General features: G+C 45.3%; 1 protein-coding gene across 1 annotated transcript in view; it reads right to left on the bottom strand.

Moving 5' to 3' along the window:
* LOC141100157 (uncharacterized) overlaps positions 1–12438 on the bottom strand; it is a 111063-nt gene extending 98625 nt beyond the window's left edge. Inside the window, exons 1-5 of the mRNA XM_073588435.1 lie at positions 12148–12438; positions 10520–10628; positions 4447–4595; positions 4134–4310; positions 3925–4048 (exon numbers count right to left, since the gene is read on the bottom strand). Coding sequence (XP_073444536.1) covers positions 3925–4048; positions 4134–4310; positions 4447–4524 — 379 coding nt within the window. The 5' untranslated portion in view covers positions 4525–4595; positions 10520–10628; positions 12148–12438. The remainder of the gene's footprint in view (positions 1–3924; positions 4049–4133; positions 4311–4446; positions 4596–10519; positions 10629–12147) is intronic.
* Positions 12439–12715: the final 277 nt, after the last annotated feature.

The following is a 12715-nucleotide window of genomic DNA, read 5'->3' as shown; positions in this document are numbered from 1 at the left end:
ATCGCAACACTGGGGACGGTAAAAACTGACCCGAATCATGTTCTCCGGGATCTCCCCTCAGATTTTTTGACGCTGGGGGGGGGAGGCGCTTTACACTTATTTCTCAGTGCCGTTAAAAAGTGGCGCTGAGGAATACGTACCCTTAACTGCCGCTGTTAAAAGGCGTATCGGCGGTCATTAAGGAATTAAACATATACAAGCCTTTAGATTAAAAAAGGTGTATTCCCAGACAATCCCTTGAATGGATCTGCAGCTAATGTCTAGGTGCCAGACACCATAGGACATTGTCACGATCCATTTTTGGATCTGTGTCAGAGTCTGGACTCTCTTATATAAACCTTTTTCTTTTCTGGCCCTCGGGGGTTAATATTGGTTTTTGCCCCCCCCCGGTGGCTGCTGGTGTTACTGCTTTGTGATTAATTATCTTTGTAGGTGGAAACCACTCCCACCTTCCTATATAAGCCCGCCAGGTGCACCAGCTAACCGTTGGTGATATTGTTCCTCTTTGGAGACCAACCAAGCTGGAGTTCAGGAGCTGACAGAGTTCTGTGGTGCTTCAGTTGTATGCTGTTCTCAAGTGGCTGACTCTGCTGTCCTGGAGCACTGCAGCAGAACAAGCTAAGTCTTGTCTTTTGTTTCATTTAACCCCGAGGCGTCTGTATTACCTTTTCCTTGGGTTTTGGTGCAGTTTACTTTATTCCCTATCTCACCTCCTGGGGAGGGGGTTGGGGGTTTAGCTCAGGGCTAAACAGGAGAAAGGGACAGGTTGGGGACTTGGGCCTCACTACCATCAAGTGTACCCCCAAGTTAATGAAATTCAGGGCACCCCTTAGCCTGAGGGGCAGTTCAGGGGCCCTGGTTCCACGTCTCCTGTTTTCCCCCTACTGCCTCGTGACATTATCACCAACCCACGCATTTTTTTTTCTGGTGAGCCATGGCCCAAATGCAGGCCTTTGCCACACTGCTTCAGTCCCTCACTGATGAGCTTAGGGTGCTGCGTGGTGAGGTGGTGCAGCAGCTGCAGCAGTTGGTGGGGTTTGGGGCCTTGGTTCAGGTTCAGGCTGAACCAGAACCCAAGATATCTCCCCCTGACAGGTTTTCTGAAGGGAGAGATAAATTTTTGGTTTTTCAGAAGGCCTGCAAGTTATACTTCAGGCTCCGTCCTCGTTCATCAGGGAGTGAGAAAAAATGGGTGGGAATCATTATGTCCCTTCTTAAAGGTGATCCCCAATCCTGGGCCTTCTCCCTGCCGGTCGATTCACCATCTTTACGATCAGTGGATGAGTTTTTTGTGGCACTGGCGCTGGTGCATGGAGATCCTGATGGCGTCTCCCTGGCGGAAACACGACTCCGTAAGATCAAGCAGGGGGGCAGGCCTGCTGAGAAGTACTGCTCGGAGTTTAGGAGGTGGGCCACTGACACACAGTAGAATGACCCTGCCCTTAGGAGTCATTTTGTGCAGGGTCTGTCCCCAAAGTTGCAGGATACTCTGGTGAAGTACGCCACCCTCAGGTCGTTGGAGACCGCCATGTCCCTTGCCATCCGGGTGGATAGACGTCTCAGGGAGAGACATACACCAAATGTGCCCTCTGTAGTCCTTGCCATGGAGGAGGACAAACCAGTGCTAACGGATGAACCCATGCAGGTGGGAGGAGCCCAAACGGTATTACCTGCAGTTCGCCGTGGTGGGGGGCATGTTTTTACTGTGGGCAGACTGGTCATTTCATCGGAGTCTGCCCAATGCGAGCCAAATCTTCTGTACCAGCTAAGAAGCCGCTTCCCCCTGGTCGTGTGGAGGGAGGCGACCAGGGAGTGTATATTTCCTCCATTTTTTCCCCTCAGTGTAACCTGCCTGCGGAGGTGGTGCTTGGCAGGGAGACTGAGGGTCTACCGGTGCTTGTGGACAGTGGAGCACGAGTCAATCTGGTCGATGCTCACTTTGTCTGGACCCATGGCCTGAGGTGTAGGATGCTAGCCAAACCCCTAAGCGTTCAGGCCATTGACTCTGTCCTACTTAGCCAGGGGAGGTTGACCCAAGTCGTGGATAACATACATCTGCGTATAGGGGCTCATCATGAGGAGTCCCTGTCATGCTATGTCTTGGAGGGAATGCCAGTACCTATTGTTTTAGGCCTCCCGTGGTTGGAAAAACACAACCCGGTAATAGATTGGCGGTCTAGGGAAGTAGTCGGCTGGGGTCAGTCATGTGAGGGCAGCTGCCTGGGAGCTACTGTCTCTGCCGTCATTCTACAACCATCCCCATCTACTCCAGTGGGGACAGCAGAGGTGCTGCCAGGGAGTAGGGGCAAGTCTCTACCCTCACCACATGCTAACCCTGGGTGCCTGAGTCCTCTTGGGAGGAGGGGTCAGAGTAGGGTGGTGACTCCTTCTGAGCATTGTGGGGCTGTGAGTGTGACGACACAGGGGGACGCCTCTGTTGTCAGTTCTGTGAAGAGTTCACCATCTTGTGGCAAACGTGTGCGTGGCAATAAACGTTCAGGTCCGGACTTGTGTGTGGATGAGTGCGTATGGGTGTCCACCAAAACATCCGGTGGAAGTGTGCTGCAGAAGTCTGGAGTTCTCGGGTGATCGGGCCATATCGGGTGTCGGCCATTCCCGGTCCGGGGACTTACCAGCTGGGGTTGCCCCCAGTAATGCCCATACACAACTCATTCCCTAGGTCGGCGCTCTGGAGATTTGTGGCGCCTCCGGAGCATACGTTGCCACCTCCATCAGCCCACGTTTGCCATGAACCTGAGAGTCAGGTGGTTGCTGAGGTGAACTCTGGTGGATCTAGGTGTCCTCACCGTAGGTGCTTTTCTGGTGAGGTGCAGTGTTGAGGGTCCAGAGGCCCCCTCATTGAAAGAGGGGTACTGTCATGATCCATTTTTGGATATGTCAGAGTCTGGACTCTCTTATATAAACCTTCTTCCTTTCTGGCCCTCGGGGGTTATTATTGGTTTTTGCCCCCAGTGGCCGCTGGTGTTACTGCTTTGTGATTAATTATCTATGCAGGTGGAAACCACTCCCACCTTCCTATATAAGCCCACCAGGTGCACCAGCTAACCGTTGGTGATATTGTTCCTCTTTGGAGACCAACCAAGCTGGAGTTCAGGAGCTGACAGAGTTCTGTGGTGCTTCAGTCATATGCTGTTCTCAAGTGGCTGACTCTGCTGTCCTGGAGCATTGCAGCAGAGCAAGCTAAGTCTTGTCTTTTGTTTCATTTAACCCCGAGGTGTCTGTATTACCTTTTCATTGGGTTTTGGTGCAGTTTACTTTATTCCCTGTCTCACCTCCTGGGGAGGGGGTTGGGGCTAAACAGGAGATAGGGACAGGTTAGGGACTTGGGCCTCACTACCATCAAGTGTACCCCCAAGTTAAGGAAAGTCAGTGCACCCCTTAGCCTGAGGGGCTGTGCAGGGGCCCTGGCTCCACTTCTCCTGTTTTCCCCCTACTGCCCCGTGACAGACACCTTCAGAAGACCTGGGTCAAAACTGTTGGCAGCATGAGAGGGATCTACATAATATTAGGCTTTAGTTTTATATATAATTAATGTTTGTAAAGCGGATATTATTTTTCACCAAGTGGCAGGATTGTTTCTAATTACTGATAGATTTTAGCTGGTGTCATGACTTTCCATGGTTTTCTACACGTCTGTCTTCAAGTGTCCAATACTTTTTCCCTGTGTCATCTCTCATTATTACACATAACTTAAAGGAGTTGTCCGGTCCAAATCGATACGTCTGCTGTAAGCTCTGTGTGACTATAAACTTGTGAATCCTCCCAACGCAAGTTCTGTGTGCTGAGAGGATCCGCTGGTTTCTGAGCCGGACCGGAGTGACCACAATCTTATAATGATGCCAACTACAAGGAGGGTCACAAAAAGGCCCCTAAAAAGGATTTTTCTTCAAAGTCTCCTCTTACCCGGTGATGTTGGAGGCTGGTGGTCCTCCATCATGACGTCCTTGTACAGATCCATGTGTCCTTCTATATACTCCCACTCCTCCATGGAAAAATAGACAGTAACATCCTGACACCTTATAGGAACCTGACACACAATGACACAATCATCATCCAGACACATCATCCCTTCTGTTACTGTATAATGTCCCAGTATTCCCAGCAGCGCTCACCTCTCCGGTCAGCAGCTCAATCATCTTGTTGGTGAGGTCCAGGATCTTCTGATCATTGTTTTGCACTTGCCTCAATAAGGGAGGTGCAGGCAAAGTGATAGGGATTCTGCACCATTGTTCTGACACGCAAGGACAGCTGGTACAGTCTTCAGAGGTCTGCCTTACTACCGAGTAATCCTGTGAATGTAGGGGAACTCTAAAAAGTATCACTATGCACATTCCCAGTATCGCTCACCTCTCCAATCCTATATCTATGCAAGAAGCAGAAAGAAAATATGAAAGCTGCTCGATGTGAGTGCCCTATATTGCTCACCTCTCCAGTCAACAGATAGATGATCTCCAGGGTGAAGCTTAATAACCTGCTGACAGTCTTATTCTTGACCTGGTCCATCCTCAGCAGTTCAGTCACAAAAATTAGGATTTAGGCTGGGAATATGAGACATCAGCTTGAGGGTTCTTATGCTGTAGACATTTTAAGGAAAAAAACAGCTTGTAAATTTATATATAAGAAAGCTTAAACGGTTGTTGTCATTTCAATAAACATATCTCCATTTGATAGCCAGTGTACTAAATAGCAAAATTGTAAATCACTCTTTTACGGAAATTTTTTCTTACACCTGTAAAAATTGCTAAAGCGTGAGCCACTAGTGGGTGACTTCCTCCTCTGTAAAGTGATGCCAACTGCCTGTTGTGAGGTCAAATCGACCTCTGGTAACATGGTAGCCTAGACGAATCACAGGAAGAGACCACGGGGCTTAATCTTCTTCTGGCTGTGAAGGTCACAGGGCAGATAGTGGCTGGGGATCTGTCCTTCATTCACAGCTTAGCCACAGTCCCTCTCTTGTCTCCCTCCTCAATATCTGCAATGTCTGCAACTTTTACTCCCCACATAGTAATCAGTAAAATCCCTAACTGCAACCACTACCAGGCTAGCTCTGGTCAACCATCACAACCAACTTTTTGTTCCTCCCCCTCCCACCCCCCATACAAATGTCGTCTACTTTTAGCAGTAGCTCACAGATTTCACTTGCAACCCAACTACTCAGTGTGTACTTGTCGATCCAAGCCCGATATCAAAGCAGTCAGGAGACTATGCTTGTAAAACCCTTTGAAACCCACAGACCATAAAATGAGAAAGACTTCAGAAGAAGAATTGATTTCTTATATTCATTTGGTTGGAGGGGTCCTCCAGTGAGATTCTCCTCCATCTAACTACGCAGATGCTGTGTTAGCTTTTGGCTTTGTTCATATAGGAGTTTGGAGTTATATCCGACAGGGATATTGGCTGTTGAAAAACACTACACATTGCATGGGCAACTAGCGCATCAAGGAAGTGGAAATTTCTATTCATGGTGACATTACTCAAAAACTTGTGTTAAGAGGGCATTCGTGAGTGGACTTCCACATCCCCACTGGGACAGTCAAAGGCTGGAGGCCAGAAGGAAAACCAATGGAACATCACAGGAAGCTAGCAGATCAAGTGACTGCTACATGCACTGCAGGAATGGCGCTCTGTACAGTATCAAGGAAACATTAATGCTAAATCTTAATTCTATATTTTTTCAATTAAATGTGTTATGTTCTCAGTAGCCCATTATTTACGTGATTGGGAGAATAAGCCTGATGTTATGATTTTACAACAGCAAATTTGTTAATTGCTAATTAACAATCATTTATGATAGAGTCAGCATCTGAAAAGGTAGAGGAGTCAAAGTTTTTGGCTTACAGCCTCCACTTCCCGGCTTTTCAGGTCTTTCGCCCAAAATCCTCACATTGTCTTTTGAAGTCCATGCCATCGGACTCTTCCACCTATTCTCTCTGCAAGTACAGATTGTGACCTGCCCTCAGTGCAAACCCAGCCTGTTCTGGATCTCTTTGCAACATGGCTTTATCACTTTCCATCCTTTGATATTCATTATGAGAGATTTTACCATGCCTATTGACTCAATCTCTAACCTCTTATCTTGGCCTTTGACTGCTTTTTTTTAATTCTCCTACATATGAAGATGCAAATAAACTTGCTTTGCTCTCTGCTCTGTTCAGTTTCTTACTTTATAAACTTTCCTCTCCTGCTTTCTGAAAATTACTATTTTTCTCTTAAAAGGGAACCTGTCATGTAAAAAATAGCATCTGATCAGCAGGACGGATGTTATAGAGCAGGAGGAGCTGATCAGAATATATATTCTTATTGGAAAGATTTCAGCAAACCTTGTATTTCATTTATAGAAATCCCTAGTGTTTGTATACATATAAGTCCAGTGTGATCCTACTAGTGACTGACATCCAGTATGAGTGTGTATGCAGAGATAGCTGTCAATCACGGCCAGTAATCATCCGTTTGAAACAAAATGAATAAGCCAAGAAAAAAAAAAAACAACATATTTGTTTCAAACAGAATAATAACAATTGGCTATTTAACTGATCAGTTTTCCATAGACTGTTAAAAAAAAAATGGATCCAGCAGCAATCAATTTTTTTAGCCGGACAGAGAAGTTTTATCTGCATAACTTTTTCATCTAAACAAAAATTGATTGCTATTGGATCCGTTTGTTGTATATATCGTGTCCCTGACTTTGATGTGGGCTCAGCTTATTTAATCAGCCATCATGTGCCTTTACCAGTCGCAGGTTGAGGTGTACTCCGTATGCAGCTCTCCCAGAAGAAGGAACTGTAGCCGAAACGCGCGTTGGGGTGGTGACACTACAGCTTCAGATAAACCATGCTCTGCACATGTCTGACTTAGGACTCTTTTACAATTTTATTGATAGGTGTGCTGTTTTGGATGACTCCTTGAGAATTATTTACCAGCTTACTACTATTTTGAATATTCAGTTACACCTCACTTACATTTGTCCCTCTTTCAGTAACTTGTCTATCATGTTTGCTCTGAGTATTACCTGTTTTAGCTGTGGTGCCCCTTGTTTTCTGACCATTCGCTGTCATCACCCTGTGTACGCCATGTTCTATAGTTAAACTTATTTTGTGATAATAAAAATTACCTTTTATCCTATCTATTTGGTTTTCATGTGCATGTTTTCCTCTATATGCTCTGGCTACAATTATGTTGTAGAAAAGGCAAGAGGCAATCTAAACTTAATATCTATCCCAAAATGGGATTAGTAAAAACATTATATCAGAGGACAAAGGATAAGCCCTCAAACAGCCCTATATCCAAAAAATATGAAAATGCTACAGGTCTCAGAAAATGGCAACAAAAGCAAACTTTTTTTCATACAAATTTACAAATATTTTTTCACTACTTAAATAAAAAAGTATATACGTTTGGTATCTGCATACTCGTGCTGACCTGGGGAATCATATTGCAGGTCAGTTTTACCATAAAGTGAACATGGTAAATAAAAAGCCCAAAAAAAACAATTGTGGAATTGCACTTTTTTGCAATTATACCTCACTTGGAATTTTTTCCCATTTTCCAGTACACTATATGGTAAAACCAATGATGTCATTCAAAAGTACAACTTGTTCTTCAAAAAACAAGCCCTCATATAGCTATATTTGTGGAAATACAGTATAAAAAAAGGATCTTAGAAGAAGGGGAGGAAAAGGCAAAAACAGAAAAAAACACAAAGTGGCTCAGGGTTGAAGGGGTTGAGTCTCATATCCTGATCTAGCTGCCTAACATTATAATAAGACATGTGTCAAATGTTTGTGGAGAAGTTTGCATCTGTCAGCAAATTTCCTCCGATACAAATTCATACTTAATGCAGGACTGTCACTTGCCTTAAATGTGTAATTTTTTTTTACTAGGTGTACATGATTCTATTTTACTGAATCTGTTTTTTCTTATGTTCCTGCAAATCTCCTCTTCTGAGATATGGCCTCCTCTTCCCTATATGTAAATGTAGTCTTTCTAGCAATGGGGTGTGGTCCTCAAGAAAAAAAATCCAGAGAGAAGGGTTAAGAACAAACAAGCCTACTTCACTACCTTCATTTACGCACTATCCAAATAATAATGTGACATTTGTCACTCAGTCCCAAAGTGCAGACCCCGTTCACTGATCTCAGCACTGAAAATCTGGCCGTTTACTTCAGTGAGAAAACTGGAAAGCTTCCGCACCAGACGTTCTCGATCCCCTACTAGCACTGATCCTACTCCTTCCTCCACATTAGTTCACTTTTAGCCTTTGGGGATACTGGGCAGCGTGTGTTACTTGGTCCTTCCGTTATGGAGTGTGATGGGTATTATATGTAATGGGTTTTTTTTTATTTGTGGTCTATACAGTAGGCCATTTACTAAAAGGGAACCTGTCATGTCAACAAACGCTATTACCCTGCAGATATAGGGTTAATCTGCAGGTTAAGGGTACATGCACACACTGCGGATTGGGGTGCGGATTTGGCCACGCGGATTTTGTAAAATCCGCAGGTAAATCTGCAGGTCAAAAGACCTGCGGATTGCTCTGTGGTTTTGCCCTGCGGTTTTTCATCTCCACAATGGAGGAGATAGCAAACCGCAGCGGAATCCGCAGAAAGAATTGACATGTCAATTCTTTCTGCGGTTTCAAAACCGCAGGAAAACCGCGCGGAAAAATCTGCACCGTCTGCACTGCGGTTTTTTATTCCCATAGGGAATAATGGTACTGTACGCTGCGGCCAAATCCACTGCGGAACCGCAGCGTGTGCACACACCCTTATAGTGTCTTAAAACTGCCTGGCCGCTACCAGGAGGAAATTAAGTTTATTCCTCCCGGCAGCCTCAGGCTTTCAGTCATAGGGGTGGGCCAAGAGCAATCTGAGTCACCGTTCAGCACATAGTGAGCAGTGGCTGTAGCCCTGGCACTGACTGACAGCCAGCTCTGTACTGATGTAAGGTAGAGCCGGCTGTCAGTCAGTGCTGGGCGCAGTTACAGCTGCTGCTCACTATGTACTGAGCAGTGACTGAAGCTGCGCCTCTACGGCTGAAAACCCGAGGATGATTGGAGAAATGAAGTTTATTTCCTCCCAGTAGCCAGGCTAACACCCTGCAGATTAACCCCATATCTGCCGGCAAATAGCGTTTTTTTGATATGACAAGTTTCCTTTAAGTGATTCGTGCAATTAGGGTATGGCAATACAATGCTGCAGCCCTAATGTGTCTGTCATGATTACTCTTGCGTAATTACTATTTTTATATTTTAGTAATTTGTGTAATTTTTTTTCGCATTTTTTTCAGTATATATTTGGCCATTTGGTTGGTATCATTTTTTATGGCTTCAAGATTTCTTGTTTCTATTGTGTAAGTATAATCATGTACTTTTAAATACAAAGATCATGAGGAGTGATCTTTTTTGTATTTCCTGGAATTTTGTATCCATCGATATCTTTATGTACTCATCGTGACTGACATATTGTTCTATGGTTGGACCAATTATTGTAACCACAATGCCCTAATTGTTTTATGTTGTATTTTATTTTAAATTTTTTTTTGCCAATTGTTCTTCTTGATCTTTATGTCCCAAAATATATCCAGAATCTGCCCTTTCTTTACAATGGACACTAATTCTTGGATATTGGCTGATGACCGGCTCATGCAGTTTGACATGTAGAACTTTATCATAAAAGACCATAAGCTACAAGCAGTGTTGGACAGGAGTACCAACGACCCACCAGTAACCAACTTCAGAACCCCACTTTTCAGCTACATACAAATGTGACATTATCCTCAAATCACAAATTTATATAAGGCCGGTTTCACATATCCAGATATTTCCGGTACCGGAAAACACGGTACCAGAGATATCCGTGTCCGTGTGGCACATCCGTCACATCATCAGTACCACACGGACAGCCGCAGGGGAAGTAGCGCTACAGTAAGCGCTGTTCCCCTGCATGTGGTGCTGAATGCGGCTGTCATTCTCCCTGCTCTGTCGGCAACAGTGCGAGCAGGGAAGAATGAAAAAAAACGACGTGGGCTTTCCCTTATATTTTTAACCAATCTGGCAAAACTAACGGGTGCGGGCTGCTAATCTCAGACTGTTAAGGGGCCACGAATATGGGCCCCCCAGCCTAAAAACAGCAGCCCGCAGCTGCCCAGAAAAGGCATATCTATTAAATGTGCCTATTCTGGAGCTTTGTCGGGTTCTTCCCACTTGCCCTGTAGCGGTGGCAAGTGGGGTCATAAGGGGTTAATGTCACTTTTCTATTGTAAGTTGACATTAAGCCCACCTTAGTAATGGAGAGGTGTCAATAAGACACCTCTCCTTTACTAATCCTATAGTAAGTAAAGGGTTAAATAAACACACACAGTAAGAATAAAGTCTTTTAAAGGGACTCTGTCACCACTTTTTTCGCATATCATATAAAAATATCATTCAGTTTAGTGTCAGCTCTGCATTATACAAGTACTTTTTATACCCCTTGAATCCCCACCAATGATCCATAAATACCGTTTTTATTCATCCCACGGTGTATGTAAATATGATCGGTCCGGTCCGACGGGCGGGGCTTATTGTCTGTCTCCACCACCCCCTCTCGTCTTGCTGCATGTATTCGTTTCTGTGAATATCACAGATAGCATAGTTACTGCGCGTGTGCATTCAAATGGTCCCTTGCGTGTGCCCAGTATGCTTTGCCCAACTGTGGGCAAAGCCAAAAAACGGTATTGCGCATGCGCTGGCATACGCCATGGCTTTCTATGGCCCGGAAGTGCCAAGTACTGCTCATATAAGTAGGTGGTAGCCCACTCAGGGGCCCACTGGAGGATTCTCCTGTGGGCCAGACCAAGCCTGGCTACAAGCCCTTTCTTAGGCCTCTTTCACACTTCCGTTTTTGACCATCAGTCAAAATCCACCAGTTTTTGAAAAAAACGGATCCATTTTTTTTGGCGGATCCGTTTTTTTCCCCATTGAGTTGCATTACCGGCGGATCGTGACGGATGGCCATCCGTTGGATCGGTTTTTTGCAGATCCGCCAAAATGTTTGCGTCCGCCGGGATGCCTGGACGGACCCTGCAACTTTTTTTTGCTGTAGGATCCGCATTTTACATTGCGCATGCTCAGAGAAAGGAAGTCAGCCGGTAATTTAACCCTGAAATCCTTTCTGGTGGTGGAAAATTCTCTCTCTCTCGGACTGCTGTTCCGCTGCCATCCGTTTGCATCAGTTACAACGGATCCGCTTTCCACCTTTTTGGCAGATTTTAACTGACATGAAAAAACGGAAGTGTGAAAGAGGCCTTACCCGTCACCCCTATTTCCTCATTGATTGTAAGCAGGGTTGTCCTCTTGAATGAATTATGTGTTACTTGTTAATGCCTGATATTGTTTGTACAGGTTTCCTCTGAGCTGCTGAATATATCATCGCTATATAGCGATTCATTCATTATTATCACAGTAAGTTTAGGAATGTGCTTACTATGATAATAATCTTTCATAATCAACAGTGCTTTGCTTATACAAGTTTTTTTTAATATTTGGGAAAACAACAAAAAAGCCATAAGTAGCACAAAGCCTATTCCTGGGGGGCACCGTAGACGTGACTAGTTCTATGATATTCAGTGTGATTTGGTTTCTATATTCATGTTCCCTACATCCGGCAAACAGTGTAGACTTCTAGGCTGGAGACTGCTGATCGTATATGTACAGTATATGTATATATATATATATATATATGATGGATCATTCATCCAGCACACGGAGCTGCACCCATCTGACAATGATGGGAGCCAGCACCCCCGCGAGAGCCGCTCGCAGTCACTGAATTGCTATGAGTGGGGTAGATGTGACCGTGGATTTGATCACCTTTCTCCTGTGAAAACAAATGATCACCAAAATACAGGATCGCTGATAAGTGGGGATGTGACTGCTCGGCAGAAGAAGTGTTCACCCCTGTTATTATGGGGCAGCAGTGCGCATGCTTGACCTGCACTCTGTTCATTCTCTATGGGACTGCTGAGCTCTGCACTCGGCTTTTTCCGACAGCCCCGTAGACAATGAATGGAGCGGCGATCGGGCGTCAGAACTGCAGCGACATTTTGCAACGGGAATATAAATGCGGGTCCCAGAGGTGAGATACCTACCGAGCAGCACGTTACATGGGGAGAACACATCTAATAGGGATCTAGGAAGCCGGCTCGTGGCGAGAGAAGCCAAGATCTAAATCACAAAAACCAGTGAGACTGCCCATAACCTGGACAGAGGCCTATACAATGTACACAGCAGTGACTACAAGGCATACGACCTGAACGTCTTATGTAGCTGCTAAATGGTGACAGCAGGACCTGGCGTGACGTCACCTACACGATAAACCGTTATTGGATGGTCACGGGCAAGATACGTAGTGACAGCAGGACCTGGCGTGACGTCACAATCACATGATCAGCGCTATAGGATGGGCAGGCTTCTACTCAGTGACTGCAGGACCTGTGGTGCGGTCATGTGACGTCAGAAGAAGGCGCTCAGCAATAATAGACGCTGTGCACCCTATTCCTTCTTCACTGCAATGCCTGCCCACTGATATCCCCTAATAGTCCCGTGGACGTGCTGGGAGCTGTAGAGATTTCCTTTAATTCCTTCTCACTATCATGTCCTACCTCATACCTACAGCCTGAAACTGCTGGCTCGTGTAGCTCTGCCTTCCAGTGTTAC

This window comes from Dendrobates tinctorius, unplaced genomic scaffold (assembly GCF_039654945.1).
Source record: "Dendrobates tinctorius isolate UK_male_01 unplaced genomic scaffold, ASM3965494v1 ptg000103l, whole genome shotgun sequence".
Classification (NCBI taxonomy): Eukaryota; Metazoa; Chordata; class Amphibia; order Anura; family Dendrobatidae; genus Dendrobates; species Dendrobates tinctorius.
The sequence above is the reverse complement of the archived record's forward strand: the minus strand, read 5'-3'. Positions and strand labels throughout refer to the sequence as shown.